This window comes from Carcharhinus amblyrhynchos, unplaced genomic scaffold, assembly GCF_965287045.1.
Source record: "Carcharhinus amblyrhynchos unplaced genomic scaffold, sCarAmb.v2.hapA scaffold_790, whole genome shotgun sequence".
Taxonomy (NCBI): Eukaryota; Metazoa; Chordata; class Chondrichthyes; order Carcharhiniformes; family Carcharhinidae; genus Carcharhinus; species Carcharhinus amblyrhynchos.
Window position 1 is genome coordinate 72 of NW_027650530.1, and position 14,246 is coordinate 14,317.

At 53.7% G+C, this 14,246-nt stretch overlaps 1 protein-coding gene across 1 annotated transcript; it reads right to left on the minus strand.

The window, feature by feature from the left end:
• Positions 1 to 953: 953 nt before the first annotated feature.
• Positions 954 to 13,873, minus strand: epn1a (epsin 1a). The gene is made up of 7 exons (XM_080184550.1): positions 13,818 to 13,873; positions 12,019 to 12,905; positions 4,583 to 4,731; positions 3,607 to 3,681; positions 2,771 to 2,863; positions 2,101 to 2,381; positions 954 to 1,097 (listed from the first exon to the last, which is right to left on the minus strand). Exons 2-6 carry the CDS (start codon positions 12,494 to 12,496, stop codon positions 2,118 to 2,120), a joined length of 1,059 nt encoding a protein of 352 aa, XP_080040676.1. The 5' UTR covers positions 12,497 to 12,905; positions 13,818 to 13,873; the 3' UTR covers positions 954 to 1,097; positions 2,101 to 2,117.
• Between the last annotated feature and the right edge of the window lie 373 nt (positions 13,874 to 14,246).

Consider the following 14,246-nt stretch of genomic DNA (forward strand, 5'->3'; position numbering starts at 1 on the left):
CCAAAGCTGGCCCTTACCATTCAACATCTGATAACTGCTGCAGATCAGAACCTTCTGTATCTAACCCCGTGCTGTATCTGTCCTGGGAGTGTTTGATGGGGGACAGTGTAGAGGGAGCTTTACTCTGTATCTAACCCCGTGCTGTCCCTGTCCTGGGAGTGTTTGATGGGGGACAGTGTAGAGGGAGCTTTACTCTGTATCTAACCCCGTGCTGTACCTGTCCTGGGAGTGTTTGATGGGGGACAGTGTAGAGGGAGCTTTACTCTGTATCTAACCCCGTGCTGTACCTGTCCTGGGAGTGTTTGATGGGGGACAGTGTAGAGGGAGCTTTACTCTGTATCTAACCCCGTGCTGTCCCTGTCCTGGGAGTGTTTGATGGGGGACAGTGTAGAGGGAGCTTTACTCTGTATCTAACCCCGTGCTGTACCTGTCCTGGGAGTGTTTGATGGGGGACAGTGTAGAGGGAGCTTTACTCTGTATCTAACCCCGTGCTGTACCTGTCCTGGGAGTGTTTGATGGGGGACAGTGTAGAGGGAGCTTTACTCTGTATCTAACCCCGTGCTGTACCTGTCCTGGGAGTGTTTGATGGGGGACAGTGTAGAGGGAGCTTTACTCTGTATCTAACCCCGTGCTGTACCTGTCCTGGGAGTGTTTGATGGGGACAGTGTAGAGGGAGCTTTACTCTGTATCTAACCCCGTGCTGTCCCTGTCCTGGGAGTGTTTGATGGGGGACAGTGTAGAGGGAGCTTTACTCTGTATCTAACCCCGTGCTGTACCTGTTCTGGGAGTGTTTGATGGGGGACAGTGTAGAGGGAGCTTTACTCTGTATCTAACCCCGTGCTGTACCTGTCCTGGGAGTGTTTGATGGGGGGACAGTGTAGAGGGAGCTTTACTCTGTATCTACCCCCAGTCGCCCGGGTTGCGTGCCTGCGGGGGGGGCTGCGTACCTGCGGGATTCTGCGTACCTGCCGGTGGCTGTTTGTCTGGCAGAGGAGAAGAAACCGGAGCCCAGGGATCGACGGAGTTCACTGGCTGTGAATCAAGAGGGGGCACCGGTGTCCATGGTTCGAGAGGCATGCTGATGGCTGGCTGGGGCCCTGCAGTGAGAGATACAGAAACAGCTTCAGAAATAGGATCCAGAGGAGGCCATTCAGTCCCTCCATCCTGCTATCCACCATTCGATGATTTGGTTGTATTGATTATTCAATTTCCCCTTCCCTCTCTGTCCCTCCCCCATGACCCTCGACACCCCCTCCCATTCAACTCTCAACCCCTCCCACACGACCCTCAACCCTCTCTCCCCATGACCCTCGACCTCCTTGTGGATCAGAAGCCTCGGGATGCCCAGATCCTGCTCCCCCCCCACCACCGAGAACGGATTCCTCCCCCCTCCATCTTCAATGGGAGACTGAGCCCCTTATTCAGAAACTCTGCCCTCACCGCCCCATTCGAGACTCCCCCACATGGGGAGGGGGGTGGGGAAACATCCTCTCAACATCCACCCTGGTGAGTCCCCACCCTCTCCCTCTCACCCTCAGGATCTGTCGTGTTTCAATAAGATCCCCTCTCATTCTAAATTCCCAGTGGGTTACAGGCCCCAGTCTGTTCAAACCTTTTCCCCATTAGACAATCTTCTTTACCCCAGGAATCGGCCCAGTGAACCTTCTCTGAACTGCCTCCAATGCCAGTAAGGAGACTGAAACTCTGCGCAGTACTCCAGCTGCGGAAATGCCAATGCCCTGGGCAGTTGTAGCGAGACTTTTATACTTCATCCCTCTTTGCAATAAAGACCATTTGCCTTCCTAACTATTCGATGTAGCTGTCTGCAGGGTTCTTGTGATTTATGTACTGGGATGCCCAGATCCCTCTGCACTCTCTCTGTGTTTAACGAATAATTTCCTTTCCAGAAGCGGACACCCTTCTATTTTCCCACGTTATACTCGAGCTGGCAATTACCAAACCCCTGCTACCCCCCACCCCCCGCCCCCACCAGTTTGACCAATTAGAAACCCAGAGCAATCTCTTGGTATCCTCCTCACAGTTTACCCCCCCCCAAACCAACAGGAGACTCGCCCCACCCTCCTCCCATTGTGTCCTTACCCAGAACATCCCAGGAGTCAGAGATGGTCGCTGGCACCCCGCCGCCACCAGGGTGGCTCCCCCAGGCCTCGCTGGCAGGCTGTGTCGGGAGGGTGGGCTGCTGGGCGCCCCTCCAGGGATCCGGCACGGCCGGGGACGTTGTCGTCGTGGCTCCCCAGGGGTCGGCGACAGGAGGGGGCCAGCGTCTCGCGCGGAGGCTCGGAGGGCAGCGCCCCCCAGGGGTCGTTGGAGGCCACGGGTGCAGAAGCCGCAAAGACGTCAGCCAGATCCATCAGGGAGGACTGTGTGAGAGAGAGAGAGAGGGGGGAGGGGAGAGAGGGAGGGGGTGGGGGGGGAGGGGGAGGGAGGGAGGGGGAGGGAGGGAGGGAGATGGGGGAGGAGAGGGGGAGAGGGGGAGAGAGACGGGGAGGGAGGGGAGAGAGGAGACGGGGTGGGCGGGGTAGGTAGGTGGGAGGGGGTAGGTGGGGAGGGAGCGGGGGCAGAGAGTGGATTGGGGGGAGTGAGAGAGAGCGGAAGGGGGGAGAGAATGGGAGGTGGTGGGTTAGTCAAAGTAAATACATCTACCCCCAACAGCGCGGGCATTGGGGGGGGGGTGCGGGATTGAGGGGAGGGGTGCGGGGGTTGGGGGGTTGAGGGGCGGTGCGGGGAGGGGGGTAACAGGGAGACATACCTCTCCAGCCGTGGCCTGCACCACATTCTGTTTCTGACTCTCCTCGATGGCCATCTGCAGCCGGAGATCGTCTCCTCTCCGAAGTCGCTCCTCCTGCAGCGAGAGACAGGGAGCAGCCAGTGAGGGGGAAGAGAGCCGGATATCCCCCCACACCCGAAAATCACCAGAAGCCAGTCCCCCCCCCCACCCCCCCCCTCCCTGGCCATTCCTCCCCAGGCAGGGGCAGAATCTTACCCACAGCTCTCCACAGAGCTCCCACAACAGGTCACAGGTCACCAGAGTCCTCAGCAGACACGAGGAGCCTCGCCTCAATACCTCCCCCGACCCCTCCCTCACACACCCCACCCACCTCCCTCACTGTCACACCGAACCCCTCAGGCTTATCCACCTTGTACTGAGACACAGCAGCAGCAAAATACAGTTCAGGGTGCAGAGAGGGTGAGGGCTCAGAATGGACAGAGGACCAGAGAGGGGGGGGGGGGGGGCCTATGGGGGACAGAGAGAGAGAGAGGGGTGGAGGGCGCAGGGGGTGGGGCCTGTGGGGGACACAGAGAGAGGGGAGGGGGGCTCGCGGGGCACAGAGAGAGAGAGAGGCGCAGGGAGGGAGAGAGAGAGAGAGAGACAGAGGGGTGGAGGGCACAGGGGGTGGGGGAAGAGGGTGGGGGGCATGTGGGGACAGAGGGGGGGGGAGGGGGTGCGCAGGGAGGGGGGCACGTGGGGGAGAGGGCGCACGGGGGACAGAGAGGGTGATGGGAGAGGGTCCTGATCCGGGCCTTGCGCTGGGGTCTGGAATGTGCAAATCCTCGCTGTGGGAAGCGAGGGGAGTTATTTATTACCTTATCATGTTCCTCTTTGCTTAAACTCAGTGCCAGTCGCATCTGCAGGTCCTCGCTGGGGACTGTGGGTGAATGCTGTGGAGGGGGGCAGAAAAGAGACAGGGAACTGTTAATGTGGGAAATTCTGTCAGCTTCCCCTCACTCACTCACTCACTCCATCGTTCCCTCAATACCACTACCCCATCCCATCAAATCCCAACTCCAGTCTCCGGACCCTCCTCCAGCCTCCCGACTGCAGTCTCACTGAGGTTTACAGCAGGGAAACAGGCCCTTCGGCCCAAATGACTATTTTAAACCCTCTAAGCTAATCCCAGTTGCCCGTGTTTGTCCCCCTATCCCTCTGTACCCATCGTACCCATGTCACTGTCTAAATGCTTTTTGAAAGACAAAACTTTACCCACCTCTGCTACTGCCTCTGGCAGCTTGTTCCAGACACTCACCACCCTCTGGGTGAAATAATTACCCCTCTGGGCCCTTGTGTACCTCTCACAGGAAACCCTGTTTTAGACTCCCCTACCTCTGGGGAAAGATACTGATCTGTGCCTCACAAAACCCCCCTCCCCCATCACCTCGGCCCCTCGATTCCTGCCATCACACACACACCTCACCCCCCCACCCCCACAACCAACACCACCTCCCCACACCCCCCCTCCCCCCCCACGGTGACCATCCGCATGGAGCAAGAACCCCCACACCCACCCCGGTCTTGTCCCATCCTCCACTCCTCTGGCACACCGCACCCCCCCCCCACAATCACCGGCTGTGTGACACCCCCCCCACCTCAAAACCTGCACTGGCTTCAACAGCCACCACTCCCCAATCCACACCAGCGAACCCTACTGCCCACCCCCCACACTGTCTCCAGTGAGCCCCGCTCCCCTCCCCCCCACAACACCAGCTCCAGCGAACCCTGCCCCCCCCCCCACTGCCTCCAGATAGCCCCTCTTCCCCCTCCACACCGCCACTGCCACCTTACCTGCTCAGCTTCCTCTTTGCTCATTGCCAGAGCGAGCTGCAGCTGTAACTCCTCCTCCCCCGAGCTCTGAGGCCAGGCCTGTTCCATCTCCGGGGGACTGTGCAGAGATCCCGAGGACGAGGCAGGAGCTGAGACAGGGGCTGAAGCCACTGAGGGAGAGAGAGCACACATGCACACACACATACACATACACGCGGGCACACACACACAGGGACACACACATACACGCGGGCACACACACACAGGGACACACGCACACACACGGGCGCACACACACGCGGGACACACACACACACGGGCACACACACACGGGCGCACACACACACGGGCACACACACATACACGCGGGACACACACACACACGGGCACACACACACGGGCACACACACACGCATCAGATGGAGGCAAATTGTACAAAAATAGCAAGTCTTACACAGTAAAACATCCCCAAACCACTCGCGAGGGGGATTAACTTATCACCAAAGCACAGTGGCAGCCACATCTACCAACAAAGACAAGTCCAGCACAGGAACAGGCCCTTCGGCCCTCAAAGCCTGTGCCCATCATGATGCCCTATCTTAACTAAAATGAAACATTCTGCCCTTACTCAGTCCGTATCCCTCTATTCCCTCCCTATTCATGGACCCATCCAGATGCCTGTTAACTGTTGCTAATGTTCCTGCTTCCACCCCCTCCTCTGGCAGCGCGTTCCAGGCACCCACCGCTCTCTGTGTGAAAAACTTCCCCCGAACATCCCCCTTAAACTTTCCCTGTCTCGTCTTGAACCTGTGCCTCCTTGTAATTGGCACTTCCACCCTGGGGAAAAGCCTCTGACTATCCACCCTGTCTATTCCTCTCCTAAGTTTGTAAACCTCTCTCAGGTCTCCCCTCAGCCTCCATCTTTCCATGGAAAACAATCCTGGTTTATTCAACCTCTCCTCATAGCCAACACCCTCCAGACCCGGCAACATCCTGGTGAACCTTCTTTGCACTCTCTCCAAAGCTTCCACACTCTTCTGGTAGTGTGGTGACCAGAACTGCACACAATAATCCAAATGCAGCCGAACCAAGGGTTTATAAAGCTGCAACATGATTTCCCAACCCCTGTACTCCATGTCTCAGCTGATGAAGGCGAGCATGTCATATGCCTTCTTAATCATCGTGGCCACCTTTCAGGGAACTATGGACCTGCACGCCCAGATCCCTCTGTATATTAATGATACTAAAGATTCTGCCATTTATGGTAATAATTCACACTTAAATTTGATCCTCCAAAATGCATCACCTCACATTTGTCCAAATTAAACTCCAGCTGCCATTTGTGAGACAAGTCTCTAATCGATCTCTATCCTGTTGTATCCTCTGACAATCCTCAGCGCCATCAGCAACTCCACCAATCTTCGTGTCATCTGCAAACTTACTAATCAGGCCAGCCACATTTTCCACAAAATTACTGATACACCCTGCAAACAGCAGAGGTCCCAGTACTGATCCCTGCAGAACACCACTAGCTCAAGGTCTCATAAGAACATAAGAAATAGGAGCAGGAGTAGGCCATCTAGCCCTTCGAGCCTGCCCCGCCATTCAATAAGATCATGGCTGATCTGTCGTGGCTCAGTTCCACTTTCCCGCCCTCTCCCCATAACCCTTAATCCCCTCTCTTATCAAGAACCCATCAACCCGCTTCTTAAAAATATTTAGCGAGGCAGCCTCCACCACTTCAACGGGCAGAGAATTCCAGAGATTCACCACCCTTTGAGTGAAGAAGTTCCTCCTCAACTCTGTTCTAAACCGCCTCCCCTTTATCTTGAGGCTGTGCCCCCTAGTCCTACTGTCTTTTTTGAGCGGGAAGAGTCTCTCCACCTCTATCCTATCCATCCCATTCATCATCTTATATGTCTCAATGAGATCTCCCCTCATTCTTCTAAACTCTAACGAGTACAAGCCTAGTTTATTCAGCCTCTCCTCATAGCTCAATCCCCTCAACTCCGGTATCAGCCTAGTAAACCTCCTCTGCACTCCCTCCAAGGCCAAAATATCCTTGCGCAGGTGCGGCGCCCAAAACTGCACACAGTACTCCAGCTGCGGCCTCACCAATGCCCTATACAGCTGCAGCAAGACCTCCCTACTTTTATATTCAATCCCCCTCGCTATGAAGGCCAGCATCCCATTCGCCTTCCTGACCACCTGCTGCACCTGCAAGCTGGGTTTTTGCGACTCATGCACAAGGACCCCTTCTGAAAAACACCCTCCCATTGCTACTTTGTCTTCGATAACTCCCAAGGCAGTTCTGAATCTATCTCACCAGCCCAGCCCAAATCCCATGTGATTTTCGTTTTTGTACCAGTCTGCCATGTGGAACCTTGTCAAACGCCTTACTAAAGTCCATATAAACTCCATCCACTGCTCTTCCCTCATCAATTATCTTTATTACCTCTTCAAAAAACTCAATCAAGTTGGTGAGACATGACCTTCTGTGTACAAAATTATTATAGAAAGGATATTGAACTAGAAAGAGAGCAGAAAAGGTTTACTGGGATGCTACTGGGATTTGATGGATTGAGTTATCAGGAGAGGCTGGATAGACTGGGACTTTTTCCTCTGGAGTGTAGGAGGCTGAGGGGTGACCTTATAGAGGTCTATAAAATAATGAGGGGTGCAGATCAGCTAGATAGTCAATATCTTTTCCCAAAGGTCGGGGAGTCTAAAACTAGAGGGTATAGGTTTAAGCTGAGAGGGGAGAGATACAAAAGGGTCCAGAGGGGCAATTTTTCACTGAGAGGGTGGTGAGAGTCTGGAACAAGCTGCCAGAGGTAGTAGTAGAGCGTTTAGATAGTTACATGGGTAAGATGGGTACAGAGGGATATGGGCCAAATGCCGGCAATTGGGATTAGTTTAGGGGTTAAAAAAGGGGCAGAATGGACAGGTTGGGCCGAAGGGCCTGTTTGCCTGCTGTAAACCTCTATGACACTAAAACCGTGCAGCCTGTCACTAACTAGCTCATTTTATTCCAAATATGCAGATATCCTGGCCCTCAGTGTCTTCTCCAAAAGCTCCCCCACCCCTAACGTCAGGCTCACTGCCCTATGCTGGATTAAACAAGGAAGAACACTGTTTATTCTCCAGTCCTCTGGAACCTTGCCTGTGAACATATTTGATAAAGCCTGTGTGAATTCTTCCCTTACCTCCCGCAGAAACCCAGGGAGATATCCTATCTGGCCCCGGGGACACGTCTACCTTAATGCAATTCAGGAAACCAAACACTTCCTCCTTTGATATATTGATGTTCTCTCGAGTGTTCACACACCTAGCCCTGACCTCAGCATTCCTCATGTCCTTCTCCATGGTGAATACTGATACAAAATACTCATTAAAGATCTCTCACTTCCTGTGGTTCCACACATTACTTCCCCCTGTTATCCCTGAGTGAACTGACTCTATCCCTTACTGCCCTTGTGCTCCTTAATATATGTTTAAAAATCCTCAGGATTCTTTTTGAGCCTGTTTGCTAAAGACATTTCATGGCCTCTTATAACCCTCCTAATTCCACATTTAACTTCCTTCCTACTTTCTCCTTAAGGGCTTCGTCAGCTGTTAGAAACTCAGACCTATCACATGCTTCCTTTTTCCTGCAGTGACTCACCAAGGCTCCTTCCACAGCACCTTCCAAACCCGCCACCTCTACCACCTAGAAGGACAAGGGCAGCAGACACATGGGGAACACCACCACCTGCAAGCTCCCCCTCCGAGCCCCACACACACCATCCTGACTTGGAAATATATCGGCCGTTCCTTCACTGTCACTGGGTCAAAATCCTGGAACTCCCTCCCTAACAGCACTGTGGGTGTACCTACACCACACGGGACTGACTGATGTCCAATAACAATACTGGAACTACCTTCCTAACAGCACTGTGGGTGTACCTACACCACACGGGACTGACTGATGTCCAATAACAATCCCGGAACTTCCTCCCTAACAGCACTGTGGGTGTACCTACACCACACGGGACTGACTGATGTCCAATAACAATCCCGGAACTTCCTCCCTAACAGCACTGTGGGTGTACCTACACCACACAGGGACTGACTGATGTCCAATAATAATTCTGGAACTCCCTCCCTAACAGCACTGTGGGTGTACCTACACCACATGGACTGACTGATGTCCAATAATAATTCTGGAACTCCCTCCCTAACAGCACTGTGGGTGTACCTACACCACACGGGACTGACTGACGTCCAATATCAATCCTGGAACTCCCTCTCTAACAGCACTGTGGGTGTACCTACACCACACGGGACTGACTGATGTCCAATAACAATCCTGGAACTCCCTCCCTAACAGCACTGTGGGTGTACCTACACCACAGGGGGACTGCAGTGGGTTCTAGATGTTGGCTCACCCACCACCTTGTCAAGGGGGCAGTGAGAGATGGGTAATAAACGCTGGGCCTGACCGGCAACACCCAGCCCCTGTAAAGGAGTAAAAGGAAAATGATGCGTGCAAAAATGCAATCTGACTCAGACACGGGAGGGGATATTAGGGGCAAGTGACAGGAAGCTCGGGGGGGGGGGGGGGGGGGAGCTTCAAGTAGGTTCTTAAAAAAGGAGAGAATCAGGGGGGGAGGGGGGAGGGGGGAATGAGAGAGTGGGGGGGGGGCAGCAGCAAGAGGGAAGCCAGCCAAGGTGAGGGGGGTAAAGACGGGGGGCTGGGGAGAGAGCGGGGGAAGACACACGAGTGTTATGGTGGCATGTGGGATGGGGGGGCGTTTACAATCACATCAGCCAAGATGTTTTGAATGGGCAAGCAGACTCAATGGACAGAGTGGCCTCCCCTTGCTCAGGGAGCGATCTTACTGAGCTGCCTCTGCCTCCGGAAGCGAGTGGAGGCGGTACACAGGAGGCGATAAGCTTGCCGATAAACACTGCGAGCTCGAAGGTCAACGGCTCAAAGTCTCCCAGTTTCTCCTTATCAAGCTCACACAATCTGAGTCACCTTCATCACAGCACGTGAGGAGAAACAGACAGGGAGTGCTGCACTGTCGGGGGTAGATGTATATACTCTAGGGTTTAACTCCATAATCCAGGCCGACACTCCCCCCGGTGCCAGTACTGAGGGAGTGCTGCACTGTCGAGGGTAGATGTATATACTCTAGGATTTGAGCTCCATAATCCAGGCTGACACTCCCCCCGGTGCCAGTACTGAGGGAGTGCTGCACTGTCGGGGGTAGATGTATATACTCTAGGATTTCAGCTCTATAATTCCCCCATCCCAATCGAGTGTCCCTTCACTGTGAGGCTCCGATGTCAGTCTATCCTTTGTGAAACATGGAGACCAAAACTGGGTGCAGTCTTCCAGACGTGGCCTCATTAACACCCTGGAGAAACGTAGCCAGATTTCTCTATCCCTGCCATCCAATCCTCTTTGTAATAAAGACCAACACACCATTCGCCTTACTGACCACTGGCTGTACCCATACACTAACTCTTTGTTGCTCATATCCTCACTCAATTTACACCCATTTTCTGCTACCTACTCCTTACCCATTGCCCTGCCCATGCCAATATATTACCCCCAACTCCATGAACCCCAATCTGCTGATTAGGGTTTTGTGCCACTTTATCAAATACCTGTTGGTATTCCAGGAACACTACATCTACACGTCCCCCTCTATCTACCCTACTTGTTAGATCATCAACAAAGGTGCCAAGAAGTTTGTCAATCAGGATTAGAGGGATGGTCTACAACAGTTATGGAATTAGAGGATGGTCTTCGATAGCAGAGTTAGCGGATAAGAGGGATGGTCTTCGATGGGAGAGTTAGGGGATAAGAGGGATGGTCTTCAATGGAGAGTTAAGGGATTAGAGGGATGGTCTTCAATGGAGAGTTAGGGAACTAGAGGGAGGGTCTTCAATGGAGAGTTAAGGGATTAGAGGGATGGTCTTTGATGGAGAGTTTGGGGATTAGAAGGATGGTCTACAATAGAGAAATAGGGGATTAGAGGGATGGTCTTCGATGGGAGAGTTGGGAAATTAGAGGGATGGTCTTCGATGAGAGTGTTAGGGAATTAGAGGGAGGGTCATCGATGGAGTGTTAGGGGATTAGAGGGAGGGTCTTCGATGGAAGAGTTAGGGGATTAGAGGGATGGTCTTTGATGAAGAGTTAGGGGATTAGAGGGATGGTCTTCGATGGGAGTTGGGGAGTAGAGGGATGGTCTTCGATGGGAGTGTTAGGGAATTAGAGGGAGGGTCATCGATGGAGTGTTAGGGGATTAGAGGGAGGGTCATCGATGGAGTGTTAGGGGATTAGAGGGAGGGTCTTCGATGGAAGAGTTAGGGGATTAGAGGGATGGTCTTTGATGAAGAGTTAGGGGAGTAGAGGGATGGTCTTCGATGGGAGTTAGGGATGAGAGAGATGGTCTTCAATGGGAGTTAGGGATGAGAGAGATGGTCTTTGATGGGAGTTGGGGGTTAGAGAGATGGTCTTCGATGGGAGAGTTAGGGGATTAGAGGGATGGTCTTCGATGGAGAGTTAGGGGATTAGAGGGATGGTCTTCGATGGGAGAGTTAGGGGATTAGAGGGATGGTCTTCAATGGGAGAGTTGGGAGATTAGAGGGATGGTCTTCGATGAAGAGTTAGGAGATTAGAGGGATAGTCTTCGATGGGAGAGTTAGGGGATTAGAGGGATGGTCTTCAATGGGAGAGTTGGGAGATTAGAGGGATGGTCTTCGATGGAGAGTTAGGGGATTAGAGGGATGGTCTTCAATGGGAGAGTTGGGAGATTAGAGGGATGGTCTTCGATGAAGAGTTAGGGGATTAGAGGGATAGTCTTCGATGGGAGAGTTAGGGGATTAGAGGGATGGTCTTCAATGGGAGAGTTGGGAGATTAGAGGGATGGTCTTCGATGAAGAGTTAGGGGATTAGAGGGATGGTCTTCGATGGAGAGTTAGGGGTTAGAGGGATGGTCTCCGATGGGAAAGTTAGGGGATTAGAGGGATGGTCTTCGATGGGAGTTGGGGGTTAGAGGGATGGTCTTCGATGGGAGTTGGGGATTAGAGGGATGGTCTTCGATGGAGAGTTAGGGGATTAGAGGGATGGTCTTCGATGGAGAGTTAGGGGATTAGAGGGATGGTCTTCGATGGGTGTTGGGGATTAGAGGGATGGTCTTCGGTGGGAGTTGGGGGTTAGAGGGATGGTCTTCGATGGAGAGTTAGGGGATTAGAGGGATGGTCTTCAATGGGTGAGTTAGGGGATTAGAGGGATGGTCTTCGATGGAGAGTTAGGGGATTAGAGGGATGGTCTTCAATGGGAGAGTCGGGAGATTAGAGGGATGGTCTTCGATGGAGAGTTGGGAGATTAGAGGGATGGTCTTCGATGGAGAGTTAGGGGATTAGAGGGATGGTTTTCAATATGAATTGGGAGATTCCCTCACCTGTTGCGACCTGCGCGAGCTTCTGTTTTGTCTTCAGGGCATTGGCCCGTTCCTCCTGCAGTTTCTCATCGTCCTTCAGTAGGGCCACTAACTGCTTGGCCTTCTCGCGGACATTCAGCCCCTGGTCCTTCCCGTCGCGGTCCACATACTGGAAGTCACGCAGGGTCTGCACAGCGTAGATGTTCTCGCGACACTGCTGTGCCACCCGCTCCGAGCCCGTTTTCACCAGGTACTCGGCCAACGTCAGCGCCTTGTAGACGTGGCGCCAGTTCTTGCCGTGGTCATTGAGGCGACGCCACAGCATGCCCATGATCTCCGAGAAGGCCACCACATTGTAGGTGAGGTCGGCAATCTCGCACATCAGCGAGCTCGAGGGCCCCCAGGGATCGTTGGAAGTGGCCTCACGCACCTTGATCTCCGCCTCCGAGTAGTTGTGCACAATGTTCTTCACTTGTCGGCGCAGTGAAGAGGTCGACATGGTCTTCCCAGGTCAGCAGAGATGGAACGAGGGAGAAAAAAAACAGAGGAGGAGGAGAAGGAGAAGTGGTGAGCAGGATGGGAAGCTCGGACACCAGGCGTCTCTCTCTCCCTCTCTCTTTTTCTTTCCCCTTCCCGTCTTCCCTCCAGAATGCTCCCTCCCCCCCCTTCACCGCTTCACAGTTGTTAGAGGTGATGGGGGGAGAGAGAGTGAGAGTGAGCGAGCGAGGGAGAGAGAGGGGACGAGTGTGCGATGCAGGATAGGGAGGCTCTGGGTCTTCAGCCTCCAGGCTGGTCTGGCATTCCAGCCAATGAGCGAGGGGGCGTGGGGCTTGTAGGGGGTGGGGGGGGGGGGAGCTGGAGATGGAGTCTAGCTGGAAGGCTGCACCATCCTCAAGTGCTGATGATTTCTGTGGAGAGAGACGGAGGTAGTTAGAGAAAAAAAACTGGGATGGGGGGTGGTGGAGAAAAGATAGTCCCTCCCCCTCTCTCTGTCCCTGTCCCCCCATCCCTGCCCCCTCTCTACATTACAGACCGCTCCCAAATAATCACGGCATTTTCTATGTCCCTGCAGTCTCGCCTCCACCCTCCCTTTCCCGCTGGTTTTTCACAATGATTGTCAAAAAGATCAGGTTGGGAGCTGCGTCTGGAGGGTTAAAGGGGTTGGGGTGGAAAGAGAACCTGGAGGGCAGAAGGATCCCAGAGAGAAGGGGGAGCCTGGAGGTGATCTCAGAGAGAAGGGGGATCCTGGAGGTGATCTCAGAGAGAAGGGGGATCCTGGAGGTGATCTCAGAGAGAAGGGGGATCCTGGAGGTGATCTCAGAGAGAAGGGGGATCCTGGAGGTGATCTCAGAGGGAACAAGGATCCTGGAGGCGATCTCAGAGGGAAGAGGGATCCTGGAGGCGATCTCAGAGGGAAGAGGGATCCTGGAGGCGATCTCAGAGGGAAGAGGGATCCTGGAGGTGATCTCAGAGGGAAGAGGGATCCTGGAGGTGATCTCAGAGGGAAGAGGGATCCTGGAGGTGATCTCAGAGGGAAGAAGGATCATGGAGGTGATCTCAGAGGGAAGAGGCATCCTGGAAGAGATCCCCGAGGGAAGAGGGATCCTGAGTGGATCCCAAGGGGAGTTTCCTCTCTCTCTATCTGAGGGTTTGATGATGAAATGAACTTTGGGCTGGGGCTGCTGCAGTTTCTCCTTCTCCATGTCAATGGAGGACACCAGGAGCTTCATTAACTCTTTTCCCTCCCCAGCACTCACACCTCTGCCTCCCTTCATTCCCTCTCCCTCCATTCCCATTCCCATTCCCTCTCTCTCTCTCACCTTCTCTCTCTCTCTTTTCTTTCTCAGTTCTCTCACAGATTCCAAGATCTGCAACAAAATGGCGCCACTTCCGCTTCCCCTCCCTCTCCCTCTATAGATTTCCTATTCCGGCTGACGCCCCCTTCTTTGCATATTAATAAGGCTGTTGTCCTCCCGCCCAATGGGAGGCGCCACTCTCTGCATATTAATAAGGCAATTGTGCTCCGGCCCAATGGGTGGCGGACGATCTGCATATTAATGAAGCTATTGTCTTCCGACACAATGGGAGGCGCCGCTCTCTGCATATTAATGAGGCATTGTCCTCCGCCCCAATGGGAGACGTGTGATCTGCATAGTAATGAAGCCATTGTCTTCCGGCCCAATGGGACGTGCCGCTCTCTGCATATTAATGACGCCATGGTCCTTCCGTCGAATGGGAGGCGCCGCTCT

Coding starts and splice junctions, on each gene's coding strand:
- epn1a (XM_080184550.1), bottom strand. CDS start 12,496: ATGTCGACCTCTTCACTGCGCCGACAAGTGAAGAACATTGTGCACAAC. Junction 3,682..4,582: donor GCAAAGAGGAAGCTGAGCAG/GTAAGGTGGCAG, acceptor CCCCCTCCACAG/CATTCACCCACAGTCCCCAG. Junction 2,864..3,606: donor GCAAAGAGGAACATGATAAG/GTAATAAATAAC, acceptor CTCTCGCTGCAG/GAGGAGCGACTTCGGAGAGG.